Raw genomic sequence first — 16,439 nt, forward strand, 5'->3', positions numbered from 1 at the left:
ATAACCCTACTGATGTGTCAACCGCATTGAAAGCATGATTTGACCCACATAGATCCAACAGTCCATAGTAATCAGGTTCAGCCGTTCAGCTATAAATGTACCCAACCACTAAGGAATCTAGAAATGCCCATTTAACTCCCAAACCTACCTGCAAGCTTCTCTACTTAGGTAATTAAAGCCCCATCCCAGGGTTAAGTTTATTCTGAGCCTAACTTGATCTTCGGATGCGACTGACTGACCATAGAGTCTGCTGTTGTGGGTGACCCGAAGGGAACCATCAAACCGGAATGGATCGATTAAACCAACCCGACGGTTTGACGGTTCAGACAGATATTGCTCACCAGCTGGACAAGAGACTTCTCGACTGACAAAAGGCGATGCAAGAGCGACTCGCCGACAAGTCCAATGGCCCAGTGTCTTTTTAGCAAGGCCAGCGGCCTTTGGGGGATCTTTGATATCTCCTCGTTGGCGGTGCCTCATAGCATTAATTTCAACAATAAATGTCTTGTGGGCCGTGCAGTGACAAGGGACAGCTTGAATGCATAACATTCGCTCTAAGACTACTACAAGAACAGCGATACCACTTTTTGTCTCCTCAACCAAAGAACAATGTCACATCAAGCCTATACTTGAGTTGACTCCTTGATTATAAAAGGTGATCACAGCAGCCCTAGGGTTTGCAACAGTCAAAGGATGACGTCACCAGGCCACAGAAGCCATCTCCACCGTCGAACTCCATCGTGAGGAGTCAGTCAGCCATCACATGCAAGGAAAGGTCACAAGTTCGTTATAAATAGTGGCGACACTCCCAGGTATAACCAGAGCTTCTCCAGCCATTACTCCCCTTCATAACTCCATTGAAAACATTCATCCATGAATCCTTAACATTTATCCTGCAAGCATTGATTCTCAGCTTCTTCATTAAGACTGACTTAATCATTGGAGGTGGCTTCCCATCCTCAGAGGCGTCCCACTCTCACCCTTGTTTAGTTATCAGGAAGCTGAGGAGAAGCGGAACCAAGGAGAACCGGGGTTGGTCGAGAAGACAGATCTTCCCCACAACATCTTCCCACACTAATCACTTTCTCTCGTATGAGCAGACAACAGCTGAACGAAAACCAAGCTGGAGTTGTTCGCGATCTAATAGAAGGAATCAGATCCTGGAACAACAATGGAATTCCCTAATATACATGTTTTTGTGTTAAGAGATTGTTCTTTATTTGAAAATAGGTGTTTGATAAATCAATCCTAAATGTATTTACCAGTGAGGCGCACAATATGAGAAATCTTGTTTTCGAGCAAAGTAACAGGGTACGAGAGCAATGAGGAGGGAGTTTGCAAGCAAGGCTGAGGGTAGGCGTGGTCTCAAGTGACCTTCACAATCGGTACCAATTTTATCAAATGTATTCCTCCAGAAGAACATATTTTATATGTTCTGCAAAAGCCATTCTTCAAACCATTTCTCTCATTGATTTTGTTCTTAAAGAATATAAGAACGAACTATTTAACAAACACCTATTGGAAACACCGGAACTATTCTTTGAAAGAATTACCAACATCCTATTTTCTATAATTTTGTTGAGCAGATAAACAAATGGTTAGTTTTGCAAAACAAAATTCGAATGTGGCTAATAATCTTGTAATTTTCCCTAATATTTTAAGTAACCTAAAACTAGTTATATGGAAGAAGAAGAAAAAACCAGTTTATATGGAATTTTATTCGTTTGGACTTTACCCGATTTACCATATTTTCAAAGGTAAGAAATGACGTAGAAAGACGGGGGGAGACTTGAATTAATGCTGCGCTTGCCGAACCAGAAAGACAGATCCATCTTGCAACCGTCCTGAAAACGACCTTTTTGTAGTTTTTGCTTTTCCATGAGATTAAAAGAGCCGTTCATGGAGAAAGAAAGAAGAAAAAAAAAACCTCTGCAGAGCTAGCTGTCTCTAATTTTTTTTTTTTTTTTCGGAGGAAGAGCCGTCCATATACATCTTAAAAACTCCAAAAGAGAACAGGTAGAAAATTTTAAATAGAAAAATGCATATTACCAAATGAAGGTGGCATGACAATAAGACAATGCTGCACTGCGCATCTCTCTCTTTCTCAACTCTAAAGATCTCTGAGCAGGTTTTCTCTCTCTCTCTCTCTCTCTCTCTCAGATCCATAGATCTATTTGTCTTCACTGTGGTTTTGGTACATTGAAAAATCCGGTTTAGAGTTTTAGTTTTCAGAAACTGGTCAAGAATAGAGGAAGAAGCAGAATGGAAAACGAGATCAAGAGCTTTATCCTTGTATGGATTTCAGCAATCATATCTTTATTCTACTGTTACCTTATCGCTGCAAAGATCCCAAGCGGCAAACTCAGGCTTCTCTCCCTCCTCCCAATCTTCTACCTCTTCACTGTCCTCCCATTAAACCTCTTTGCCGTCCATCTCTTAGGTCCAACATGCTTCTATCTCACCTGGCTTGCCAATTTCAAGCTTTTTCTCTTCTCATTTGATCAAGGCCCTTTATCTCTCACAGCCAAACCCATCCCTTCTCTCCTTCAATTCATCTCCATTTCTTGTCTTCCCATCAAAATCAAACAAAACCCATCTCTCCAATCACCCCAAACGGCTCTGGTTATGATGTGCAGAGCCTTGCTTTTAGCCGTTGTGATCCGTATCTATGACTACAGAGCCCAGCTTCACCCATTGGTCATCTTAACTCTCTACTGCATCCACGTCTATCTCGCCCTAGAGATCGTTTTAGCCATGGGTGCAACCCTAGCTCGAGCCCTGTTAGGTCTAGAGCTCGAGCCCCAGTTCAATGAGCCCTACTTCTCTACTTCCTTACAAGACTTCTGGGGCAGAAGGTGGAACCTCGTGGTTACAAGTATTCTACGCCCTACAGTATACAATCCCATAAGAAGTATTTCTACAGGTATTTTAGGTAGTGAGTGGGCCCAAATACCTGCCCTCCTGGCAACATTTCTGGTTTCGGGTCTCATGCATGAGCTGATATACTATTATATGACACGTGTAAGTCCTACATGGGAGGTGACGTGTTTCTTTCTTCTCCATGGGTTCTGTACAGCTCTGGAAGTAATGGTGAAGAAGGCTTTTTCCGGTAGATTTGAACTGCACCGAGCAATTTCAGGTCCGTTGACGCTAGGGTTTGTGGCTTTGACTGGTTATTGGCTGTTCTTTCCACAACTTACAAGGAATCATGTGGACGACAGAGCCATAAATGAGTATTATATTCTGACCGACTTTGTAAAGGAACAGTTGCATCTCCTTTGAATAATAAATACACCAATGATAATAATGGTTTATTTGTTGGGGTTTTTTTTTTAACTAAATATTTATTGGTTTCTTATTCTTCTTAAAGTTGTTCATTGATTAGAATTATTTTTCATTTTCCAAGAAAATAATTAAATTTAGAGTTACATTTCAGTGTGGATCTCCTTAGGACCATGAACTAATGTTGAATCTTTTTATTGCATTATATTAGATATGGGTGTCAATGTAAAGTTGGTAGAGTGGTAAGATCTATACTTCCCAGTGGAAAGGTCATCGGTTCAACCCTTGCGAACCACAAAACTCTCTCTGATGATATAATCAAGGTGTGCGCAAGCTGGCCCGGATGAACCTCAAACACCCAAAAAAAATTAAAAAATACATATATTGAGTGTGGATCCTAACAAGACTAACACCCGCATTTAAATATATTCAAATTTTAAATACAATTTGAGGGGCACTTTAGTCCCTTCACGTTAAATTTTAAATACAATTTGAGGGGCACTTTAGTCCCTTCACGTTTTGAAATTTAAATATGTTATAATGGCTGTTAACGGTCCACATGTTGTTTTTTTTTTTTTCTTTTCTTTTCAAAACCCCAACATTAGTTTATGATCTACTGAAAACACCCCCACGTAAAAAACACTTTTAAATCAATTTTTAGATCTCAAAAGGTTTAAGTTTACTCCCAAAAATAAAAGTCCAAAAGGTTTTGCATTGATTGGTCCATATCCTTGTACTACCTCCTTTTTTAGAAGAGATTCATATTTAAAAACGAAAGCAATTGCTGCAACAAATTCAAATTGTTTATCATTGAATAAATAAATTATCCAACGTATGGGTATTCTTCTGTTCAAGTCCTGATACTTCATAAGCACTAAATTCTCTGCATATTTCAAGTGCTAGTTTTCATTTTGGAAGTACGCAGGCAGGCAGATGTTCATATCATCATAAATGAGGAGGGAAAGAGGCAACAGGATTTGGCTAACTTTGATCAGATTTTTAGGCACCAAACTCGATCCTTGTAAAGAATATTTTCTCAATAACATAACTTGAGCTCATTAGTTCACTCATTATTCATCAAGAGATCAAGAAGATCACTTCAATCTACCACAAGATTTTTAAGAAAGACAATGCACTGGTGGATCACAATGTCTAGATTTTACACGGGCATTGCTACACGAGGAGGAAGTCTTTTTGCCAGGATCTGCTGATGATATATTGACTTTGTCCAATACAATGTCACTGCAACCGAAGCCCTCACTGCACTTAAAATTGATGGCATACTCTGAAACTGTAGTCCCTTCAAATCCCGTGAATGTCACTTCCCTTACGTCAATTGTTGAACTCTCCGTTGTCTTTCAAAGCCAATACAAACAGAAACCCATTAGCAATCTTGGATTAAAAGCTTGGAAACAGTACTTATGGTAAGTAGTCCTTACTCCTTTGGATTGAGGGTAATGTTGGTCGATGATGATGGGATTCCTTACTGATGAAAGTGTAATATGGTTGAAAGTGATCTTCTTAGCATATCCAGATCCTCCCTAATTTGAATAATCAGGAACAAAATTTGAGTTAAGCTAGCCAACAATAAATAACATTGAAGACATAGATAAAGCTTAGTTACATCGTTCTATTACCGGCTTTATCTTGATCCTTGCTCCATTCATGGTTCTAAAAAAACTACAATGTTCCACATGGATTTCTTCCACTTTAACTCCAGGTCCTGCTAAGCTTCCCACACTAAATAGATATAGAGATTTAGTTTTATCTTTTCAAAGTGGCATCAACCACAACTAACAATTCAATTAAGCTTAACAAGGTAATTAACATGAGCTTATGAGTTGTGTGCTAACCTTATACCATGTCCTGGTCCACATGAAACTCTAGTAATGTTGACAAAAGAGGTGCCATCGAGAACTGACACACAATCATCACCTGTAAATGAACCAGTTAGCAAGTTCACCCACTTCATACACAAAATTGTCATAAAAATTTACCTGTGCCAATGTGAGAATCCTGGATTAGAACTTGGTTTGAAAGTCCTATGTTAATGCCATCAGTGTTTGGGCTGTCTTCTGGTGCTGTTATATTGAGATTAGAAATAGTTGTAACATTGCAGTTATAAATGGCGATATGATTTCTTGGGCTGTTCAGAAGCGTCAGTCCACTTAGTTGAAGACCATTACATGAACTGAAATTTATTGCCTGCAACGTAAACATTTTTCACAATATGAATCCACATCAAATCACACTCTCCCACCGTATCTGTTGGTTCTTAATAATTATGATATACATGAAGCAAAAGAGAAGGGGCTAGTAATGATTTACCGTAGGTCGATTTTGTTGTGAAGACCACCAAACACTGCCTCGGCCATCAATTTGACCAGTTCCATGGATGTTGAGGCCTTCTATATATCTAAAGGAAAGCCAGATATCAAGTTTTCCTCCAAACGCCGAGATAGAATCAGGTGCAACTATGTTCCCTAAAACCTAAAATCACAATGTCGAGAAAATTATGAAGAGTCAAACAAAAAGAAAATTAAAGAAAGAGAAAGAAAACAAAAGAACTAGTGTATTCTTTGTTAGTTTTAGTTTACCTCAAAATTAATTTCTTGAGCTGTGCAACCACCCATGAATGTTATAGGCTTTAACAAGAAAGTATGCTCAGAAGGAACTCTGAGAGTAGGACTTGAACTTTGTGCTCCACACACTGCTTCCCATGTTCTTTGGAAGGCCTTACCAAATGATTACCAAAGATTATGTGATTAGATATTTTCTTTTTATTTTACCACAAACAGCATCAAATATGTGACTTCTCCTTCACTAACAAATGCTTGTTATTATTGACTTAGCAATCCTTCTATGGTATATTATTTTACTTTTTTTTTTCTATTTCGATGGATTCCAATAAAAAGAGAGGAAAGAATTTAAAATTAATAAAATTATACGTATATTATGTTTAATTGTTTCTTATACAAGAAAGTGAAAGTAAGGATAAGAGATCACATCTAACCAATTTGATAGATTACAGAAAAGGAAAACTAAGAAAATAAGAAATGCCAGTATTAAGGGATTCTTATAAAATAAAGAAGAAAATAAAAGAAAACTTATTAATAGAGAGAGAGAAAGAGATAAACATCATAACAAATTAAAGTATATAAATAAGGGTAATTTTGTCATTTTAGAATTTATAAGAGAAAAGAAAAGGTTTTTTTTTTTTTAAGAATCAGATGTGGGAAGTAAGAATAAATAAAGACTAAGTATAAGGGAGAACTTGTAATTTTCTCCAATTTAAAACGTATTACGTGAAGAACGAGAAAATGTGTCGGGGACCCGGACAGGAGAAAAAAAAATGGGGAGTAAATAAAATTCACATTAGGAATGGAACCAGGAACAAGAAGGGAAAAAAAAAAAAAAAAAGGGGAAAAAAAAAAGGATGTGAATCCATTAAGTGAGTGATTAGTATTATCATCATTGAAGAAAAAGAAATACGTTAAAATAAAAGGGTTATAAAGATTTACCTCCGAATCATCTGTTATGCCATCCCCAACAGCTCCATAGGTTGTCACGTCAAAAACACTAGAAGGATCTGATCGTGGAACATTAGATCCATCACTAGAAATGAATAACTCCATGCATAAGATCAAGAAGATGGTGAAATGTTCCTACATGTATAACAAAGTTAAAATTGAATTATGGCAAAGAAGCTCAATTTCCAAAACTATAATGAAAAACATGGCAAGAAAAATGTAAGTAGTGAATATAGCTTAGAACTCTTAGGTGACTTATCTATTACAAGAATCAGAAAGAGGAGGAGAAAAAAAATTCACCATCTTGTCTAAGAATTTTGAACAATATAACATTGGTTTCTGATGTTAATTTTGCTTGTCCCCTTATTATGTCATCAATATATAGGATTCCTGATATGCATAAAATAGCGTTGTCACTATCCTAAGTTTAAGCATTTAATATTCTATCCAAAAAAATAAAAAGTTTAAGCATTTAATAGATTCATTACTCCACTATGATTATGGTTATAATTAAGTTTCCAAAGTGGTTGAGTCAGTCTCGAATTAAATATGACTAACTAGTAATTGGTTATGCATAACAAAATTATAATAAAAAGCATGCATAGCATGCAAGAAAAATATTAACATTTGATAAAGCTTAGAACTCTTAGCAGACTTATCTATTACAAAAACCAGAAAGAGGAGAGGAACAATTCACCATTATGTCTGAATTTTGAACAATATAACCTTGATTATTTATGTTAATTTGGCCTGGTTCCTTTATTATGTTATCAATATGCAGGAGTTCTAATATGTCTAAAATAGCATTGTCATTATACTCAGTTTAAGCATTTAAGAGATTAATTATTCCAATGTAATTATGGTTCCAGTTAAGTTTCTGATTTGGGATTGAGTCTATCTCAAATTAAATGTGACTAAGTACGTAATTGACTAATTGGTCATCTATAGGATCAAGAATATGCTACCTCAATCCTGCATAACAAAGTTATGATGAGAAACATGACAAGAAAAATGTTAGAAGTGAATAAAGCTTAGAGCAAAAATTTATCTATTACCAACGGGGTTGGTCCAAGTGGTAAGCAGCTTGATCCGCATAAGCAAGGTTTCGGTATAGAAACCTTGTGGATGCAAAAAATCCTCGTTGGGAGACTCACCCACCACAGCCAAGTGCGCTACCCGGTCGAACACCGGATTAATCAGGGCAAAGCCTTGGAAACCGGGATTGGCAACCAAAAAAAAAATTAAAAAAATATATCTATTACAAAAACTAGAAAAAGAAGGAGAACAACTCACCATGCTATCTACGAATTTTGAACAATATAGCCTTGATTTCTGATGTTAATTTGGCCTGGTCCCTTATTATGTTTTTAATATATAGGATTCTTAAGATGCCTAAATAGCAATGTCACTAGTTCAAATATTCCTAAAGATGGCATTGTCGCTGTACTCATTTTAAGAATTTAAGAGATTTGCTGTAATACAAGAATTGGTTGGTAGATTTTGGGTGATTTTGAAGATCTCTTTTTAGTTTTTCCTTATTGATGGTGGATTTTATAGGATCTTTAGGATCTCACTGAGAAGATTTAATATGTTTCTATGTTTGGTAAGTTATTAGTATAAACAAAGCTCTTATTGGTGTCCTTCAAACACAAGTATTTAAGAGATTACTATTGAAGATTCGGCTCTCTATCTCCTAGCTCTTGATACAAATCTCAGAACCAGATTTGTGAAAGTAATAATAGAGAATTAAATCACGCAAGAACACAACTATTTTATTTGATTCGGATCATGCGTGTCACACCCCACCCAGCCGGATCTAGCCATACTCGAATACCCGTGGGGATGATACACCGCAGGACCTAGGTTCAGTGACAATTCCATACAACACAGGATCTAGCATAATTGAAAGGACAAGAATAAATCAAGTTCCAATAATAAGTTATTAAATCTGGATTATCAAAAGGTTACAATCATCCATTATCTAAAGTTAATCAAAATGGACATCAGAGTTTGAAGGAAGCATAGATTGTCTTAGCGGAATTTAAACTAAAATGATTCCCTAATGGAATCCAACCTCATAAGAACAGTCTTTGCACGGGCATGAAGCTCCATGCAAGTCTACATCTTCTTCAATCACTCATTCAAGAAAGTCTGCCGGCGACGAATCCTCCACTTGGAAGGAGTCATCATAACCTGCAAAATACTCTAATAGAAACAGACATATAAAAAGGAATGAGTTCAACAGAACTCAGTGAGGTCAACTCAACATCTTACCATACATTTGTTCACAAGATTTCACATCATATCATGCATTTGTACACAAGATTCCATATCATATCATGCATTCATACACAAGATCCCACACCACACACATAGCTTGAGTATCGATAATGTAATTAATGATAATGATATAATGTATGAATGATTATGATATTATACTCCTAACTCTATCATGAGGTCTCTATGGTAGACACGCATTAAGTTTGTGCACCAATCTCCTTTGGGCGGTCTCAGTCACTATCCCTCAACAAGAGACGTCTATTGGTTCTCCGCAGTTGTTGGGTAAAGTCCTATCAAGCCATGGTTGGGGTATAGGTCACTACTCTCTCACATCACCGTTTGGTATGAGATTGGCGCGTGTCAAGGATAATCCTAGCCCAGTGCAAAGTCATACGGTCTCGTACTACATATGGTCCGGATATCTCCCCTCATGCCTAGTGCCCTTTTGGTTCAATACATTTCCACCTATGAATGGAATCCTCAACGGGAGGCATCTGTTGGATCCCATTCCTTAACCCAGTGATCATCCACATATAATGGACAGGATGCTCTCCATGTCCTCTCACAAATCATTTCACCGGTCTTGAGCGCCCAGGAGCCATTATCTATTATATGCAACCCTACTTCTCTATGATGATAGTGGGCCTGCTTGACGCTCAAGACCCAGCCACTAACATCACGGGTTAACCGGCTTCAATACCCCTGCCGGAAGGATAGTAGTACTCATGAGGTTACTTAGCCAAACACTTCTAGACACTTAGCATTCATGTACTTAAGTCTAGATGCATACTCATTAAGTTCACTAGGGTAATGGGCGAACCCACAACCCTAGTTTGAAACATAAAATAAAAAGAGTAATTTAATTCAACATCATCCATTTATCTTCATATCAATAATTTAGAATTTGAAAATTAAAAAAAAACACTCAATCCATTCAATATCATCCATCTCATACATTCTCATATTGTTTTCAAAGAATATTGAAAATAGAAGCAAAGATACTTGCTTACCTTTCATCCGTGCAAAGTCCCACACATAATCACAAGATAATAAATATTAAAGCAAGGCAATATATCAATAATGAAATTTAATTACATAATTAAACATGCAAGATAAGGTTGAGTATATTCCTCACCTTTTTAGTTAGCATAAACTCTCCAAAGTTCCACAAAGTCACACTTACGAGTTCGTGATTATAATCAAAATAAATTTAATCATGTAAGAGGATCATTAGACATAAATTATAAGTCAATTGGGTTTTAATAAAGTTTCCAAAATCACCCAACAAAAGCATAATCTGCCAACTAGTTTCGAACCCACCTTTCTCAACCTAGTTTCGGCAAAAATCAAATTTCACCATCGATTCGAAAGTCGAATCGAAACGAAACTTTGGGAATGCCTATTTGGCAGCAAAAGGGTTCTAATGGTACCTTCAATTTGATCTAATTCCATCTCAATCAAAAAACCCCAAATTTTGGCTCTCGCGAATGCTCTCGGCTAGGTCTGAGAGCCAAAATGCAAAATCGTTTGCAACGATTCGCACAAATCACTTACAAACCAAAGGGAAACATAAATGAAACTATTTGCAAGCATTCAAAACACCTATCATGTTACAACTACTCAAATCCAACATTTATTGCGAATAACTACTCATAAAACTAAGCCCAAAGAAGAGGGTTTGATGAATCTTACATTTTCTAAATGTTAGGGGCACACTTCTGAATGGTTGAGGGGCCAAATGAAATCCAAAATGGGAGATCGTTGGCTTGTTGGAAAGGTCTTTCGACTCTCTTCGTTTTGATACCTTATTCGCGTCAATCGGATTCTCCATCACCGATCTATGGCCGTTCCAAGATCACCATTTTTACATCATCATGATTAATCTTCTCTCATCAATTAAACTTTAGGAGAGTTGATGAGTCATCACAAGGGTCATCCACCAACATTGGTTCCATTTCCAACCCTTTGGGCTCCACTTGAATGGCCCACATTTGTCTGTCAACTCGAGGCCCAGTTTTCTTGGTTTCGAAGCCACGAGTTAAAGGGTAGAAATCCGGAGATTTCACAATGCGATCCTACATCAAAGGCAGAGGTATAATCTCTAGTCGTCCACTATAAAGAAGGAACAACTACACCCTCAATCTCGCACAAAACATCTCTCTTTTACAAGGGTTAAAAACCACAAACCTTCATGAGCTTTTACAACACAAAAGCCCTAAAAAATAATAGCAAAACCAGTGAGAAATCATAAGCTTTAGCAAAGAAACTAAGAGTTGTAACACATGAGGGAGAGAGAGAGAGAGAGAGAGAGAGAGTAAAACACCAATGCAACCTCCATGCAATATGATAAAACCGAAACAAAGACAAGTAGAAAGATCTAAATGTGAACACTTAAATGCATGTCAAATACAAATATTGTCACACCCCACCCACCGAGATCATACTCGATAAACACTACCTAAGTTTCACATTGCAACCTCCAATGCAATATGATAAAATCCTAAACAAAGACAAGTAGAAAGATCTAAATGTGAACACTTAAATGCATGTCAAATACAAATATTGTCACACCCCCACCCAGCTGATTTGATCATACTCGAATACCTGTGGCGCTTAAACACTACAGGACCAAGTTTCACGGCCAAATCCATACTACCATACAACAAAGTATAATCAAAGGACAAGAATAAATTAAAGTATCAAGATTTAAAGTTATATAATCAAGTTATCAAATACGATTACTATTATCCTGAAAATTTAAAGTTAAATCATTATCCAAAGTTATTCAAGTTTAATCATCAAAGTTTTAAAAAAAAAAAAAATTTGTTTGCAACAGAAATCTAGGTTCTTCGACGAAAAACGGCATCGTCTCTCACTATAGGTTCAATGGCAATGCATAACATTGGGCTACTAGAGAAGCTATCATCTCCAAAAACATCACCGGACCTTCACTAGTACCCTACTCTATAGGAGCAATCCGGGCACAGGCAAGAAGCTCCATATGAGTCCATCTCCTTGCAAACCGCTCCCTTAAAGTAATCTACCTGCGGTGGATCCTCCATTTTAATGGAGTCCTCATAACTTGTGACAAGATCTAAACACATATGTATAGAGGAGTGAGGTCAACTTAACCACATATGAAGCATCCATTCACAATTATCCACAATGAATATACATATAAATATAATAATGAGATGAGTAAATAATGAATATGCAATCATGCTTCTAACTCTAACATGAGGTCTCTATGGTAGACACGCATTAAGCTACTCACTAGCTTTCTCTGGGCGGTCTTATCACTCTCCTTCATCAAGAGATTCTCTGCTGTTGTTGGGTCAAGTCACATCAATCTGTAGCTGAGGAATAAGTCACCACTCTCTCACATCACCATTTGGCTTAAGAACTGGCATTTGCCAAAGATAACTCTAGGCCCAATGCATGGTCATATGGTCTCGTATTACATGTGGTTCTAATATCATTCCTCAACGAGAGGCATCTGTTGGTCCGATATCCTTTTCCACTTAGGAATGGCATCCTTTGTGAAATCCCTCAAAACCCTAACCCATAAATCTATATTGTAGGTCCGATAACTCGGAGTGCTAAAAGAAGGCAACTATGGGCCATCCGAATTGAAACCATTGGATTAAACTATGAACCAATGGAAGTAGATGGAGATGATGTCAAGTTGAGAGTTTTATCAAATTATGGAAGAATAACTAACTCAAACATTGATGGACTTGATAGATGGTTTAAGAGTACAATAATGACACAAGTAGAAGGTCTTGGAAAACCAGGTAATACTATTCTATAACATAGAAGAAAAAAAAAACCCAAGAAGAATCTAGGGCCTTCGAAGCAACACAACCCCCTCTTTGATCAAAAGTACCCTGCGTTGGCAACTACCTTGGTCGCCCCAAGTGACCAACTCAGGCGACTAACCTGTTTCTGGGCAAAAGGGGCATTTTGGAAAAATTAGGTTTTTGAAACCCTATTTAATTATCTATCATTATAAAACATGTCATTATGTTCTAAAGCCATCAGAGAACGTCAAACACTCTCAAGAGAACCCTCTCCAAATTGAAGGAAGGTGTGGGAGCATCCATCAAGGTTTTTGTTCATCGTTGCGCTTTCTAAAAGGTTAGCATTCTCTTCATCCTAGTTCTTCTCTTTTGCTTGTTTCTACCTACTGTATAGACCTTGTTATGACGTATCTCTACTATTCTCTATGTTCTAGAGTGAATCTTCATTCTCTCTAACTATTTAGTGAACTTCACAGTAAGATTTCGAACAAGATCTAGTATAAGATCTATTAGATTTTTATCCTCTTTGATTTGTCTGATCCCTAAACTATTTGAGACCATGATTTACAATGATTTCAAACGTTTATCTTCTATCCTCTTTGCTCAAGAGTGACTCTCCATTCACTCTAGTCTATCAGTGAATCTTACGGTTTGTTTTAGAAGAAACCTTTTAGGATTCGTTAGGTTTTCATTCCTTTTGCGATAATTGATCCTTAAATCATGTTAGATAATGTCCTACCATGATTTCAGAATTTCCTAATTAATTTCGAAGTTGTTTGAAACCCAAACGATGAGTTTTCTACCAATCGAGGCATTTTCTGTCCGTAATAGCAACCATGGTCGCCCGCCTTAGCAGCCCTAAGCGACCAACCCAAGCAACCAAACCTGATGGGGACAGACTAGTGGCTGGATTTGGTCCTCTTTTCAACTCTAAATCTTTAGGTTTATTTCTAACTTTGAATCATCATGTTATTAGGACTCTTTGACAAGTTTGAACTCATCCTTTGATCTATTCTACAAATGTTGACTTCCCTACGTAACCCTAGTAACATTCTTGTTTGTAATAGGACTTGAATGCATATGCTATATTGTTGTTTTAGGATTTAGACATGATTACTATGATTCTATAATTCCAGAATATAGTTTAGTAATGATATTATTCATATATAATCCATATGTGACTGTTTTGAATTTGGAATGAATTGTAATATGATGTGATTGGAATTATATTGTAATGCAAATGTTAGGTTGTGGTTGTGAATTGGGAAATGTCATTTGAGTGTTTTCGTCTTGGGACATCAATGGAGGTAATATGGGACACAATCCTATGATACCCCTTGGCGCTTTTCATGATCATTAGATGTCATAACTAAGAAGTCTAGAAGTGTTTGGTTAGAAACTCTGTCATATCACACCCTAGGAAGTCTATACTAAAACGATGTAACTAAGCTTAATCTATGTCTATAGTGTTATCTATTGTTAGCTTTAATCACCAATGGTGGGTTAATTGAGAGGTTATAAAAGCTCATAGGTTGGTTACTGGTCTTGAGCGCCCACAATCCACTATTTTAGTTGGATATATTTGTCAAATTTATCATTGAAAACAATTAAATCATTATTTATTTTTAAAAATATCCCTACAATAAACATTGTTTAAAAGGTTTTCACTGTTTTCAATGACAAATTTGATAAATATATCCAATGAAAATCCAATTTTGGGGTCTCTATACTTTTTAAACATAAAGTGAGGTGTTAGTGCTTTAAGGCCTCTATTTTTTGGTGCCAATGCAATTTGCTCTAATAATTTGTTGGGCTTTGCAAGAGCCTATGAATGATATAGGCTTCAACAAGAATGTATGTTTGGAAGGAATTCTAAAGGTGGGACTTGAACTTTGTGCTCCACACAGTGCTTTCCAAGCTCTTCCAAAGGCTTTATCAAATGATAACGAAAATTATGTTAGATTCATTTGCTAAACATTTCCTCCAAAAACTAGTAATCCTTATGGTGCATCGACAAGAAAACATATATCTGTAGAGGGAAAAATTTTAATTCTCCTTTACTTCCCCCTCTTAAAAGTTTCAGCTCGAATTCCAAAAAATATATATTAGTACCTCTTCCTTTCCTCTTAAGAAAAATCACCTAATTGCATATAATGATTTCCAAAGAAAAAGGGAATAAAAAGAATATAAGATAAAAAGGGAAGAAATCACTTTATTCAATTAGAAGAATAAAAATAAGAATAATTTGACCATTTTGAAATATCAAGGGAGAAGAAGAGGTAATATGTTTACTTTTTAGAAAACTCATTGATAAAAATTTTGAGAGGAACAGAGAAAAAATTTTCCTTAATTTAATTAAATGTCTGTTAGTTAACTTTTTTAAGTAAGTATGTTAAGTGATTAGAATGATATCCATAGAAGAAAAAAAATATTAAACTAAAAGGTTTATGAATAATTTGCCTTCGAGTTATCAGTCATGCCATCTCCAATAGCTCCATAGGTTCTCACATCAAAAGTATGAGAAGGAACTGATAGTGCAGCATCAAATCCCTTACTGGAAATAAATAAAGATCAAGAAGATGGTGAAATGGTCATGCATGTATAACAAAGTTAAAATCAACTATGGCAAAAGAAGTACATTCAATTTTAAAGTCCCCCCCCCCCCCCCCCCCCCCCCCCCCCCCCCCCCCCCCCCCCCCCCCCCCCCCCCCCCCCCCCCCCCCCCCCCCCCCCCCCCCCCCCCCCCCCCCCCCCCCCCCCCCCCCCCCCCCCCCCCCCCCCCCCCCCCCCCCCCCCCCCCCCCCCCCCCCCCCCCCCCCCCCCCCCCCCCCCCCCCCCCCCCCCCCCCCCCCCCCCCCCCCCCCCCCCCCCCCCCCCCCCCCCCCCCCCCCCCCCCCCCCCCCCCCCCCCCCCCCCCCCCCCCCCCCCCCCCCCCCCCCCCCCCCCCCCCCCCCCCCCCCCCCCCCCCCCCCCCCCCCCCCCCCCCCCCCCCCCCCCCCCCCCCCCCCCCCCCCCCCAGTATACCCAAAACATTACTGTGTCAACCTTAAATTTTGATTTTTGGGCAAAAAGAAAAACTTTAAAATTTGAAACTAAACTAGAAAAACCCACCATTCTATGTATGAATTTAGAGCAATAAAGGCTTGCTTCATATGCTTATGTGCTCTCGTCTCTTCATTATGTTGCCCATTTATAGAATTCCAACATGTAAAAAATAACATAACTTTTATGCCGTCAGCTAAGCATTTACTGGCATTTGATTCCTGATTGAAAAAATCAGACATGCAAAATTGCATACAAAAAGGAAGGCATATCTGAAAGTATTCATCTTATGGCAAAGGAGTGAAGAAAAGAAAATTGTGAATAAGTGCAAGCTACGCTTGACCAGACGGCATCATTTTCTCACGTTTACACATCACAATATAGGGAAGAAGGCTTAGAAGATTTTTCTGGGCTAGAGAAAATATTTGGAACTCTTAAGAAAACTAAGGAGGTTTAGGGACCATGTCATGAAAATGACGATAATAATGTCAAAGGTGGTTTATTT

The 16,439-nt window shown here is 37.8% G+C and overlaps 2 protein-coding genes across 2 annotated transcripts; one reads left to right on the forward strand and one right to left on the reverse strand.

The window, feature by feature from the left end:
* Window positions 1-2,077: 2,077 nt before the first annotated feature.
* On the forward strand, window positions 2,078-3,315 carry LOC149006566 (putative long-chain-alcohol O-fatty-acyltransferase 5). Its single transcript, XM_089166650.1, has one exon. It carries the CDS (start codon window positions 2,263-2,265, stop codon window positions 3,280-3,282), a length of 1,020 nt encoding a protein of 339 aa, XP_089022776.1. The 5' UTR covers window positions 2,078-2,262; the 3' UTR covers window positions 3,283-3,315.
* Window positions 3,316-4,400: 1,085 nt separating this feature from the next.
* Window positions 4,401-6,917, reverse strand: LOC149006567 (putative polygalacturonase At3g15720). Its single transcript, XM_089165483.1, has 8 exons — window positions 6,804-6,917; window positions 5,880-6,017; window positions 5,611-5,772; window positions 5,280-5,487; window positions 5,136-5,217; window positions 4,920-5,022; window positions 4,722-4,823; window positions 4,401-4,637 (listed from the first exon to the last, which is right to left on the reverse strand). Exons 1-8 carry the CDS (start codon window positions 6,915-6,917, stop codon window positions 4,401-4,403), a joined length of 1,146 nt encoding a protein of 381 aa, XP_089021609.1.
* Window positions 6,918-16,439: the final 9,522 nt, after the last annotated feature.

This window comes from Hakea prostrata, chromosome 8 (genome assembly GCF_041222555.1).
Source record: "Hakea prostrata isolate BN-2017 chromosome 8, UWA_Hpros_2, whole genome shotgun sequence".
In the NCBI taxonomy this organism is placed as follows: Eukaryota; Viridiplantae; Streptophyta; class Magnoliopsida; order Proteales; family Proteaceae; genus Hakea; species Hakea prostrata.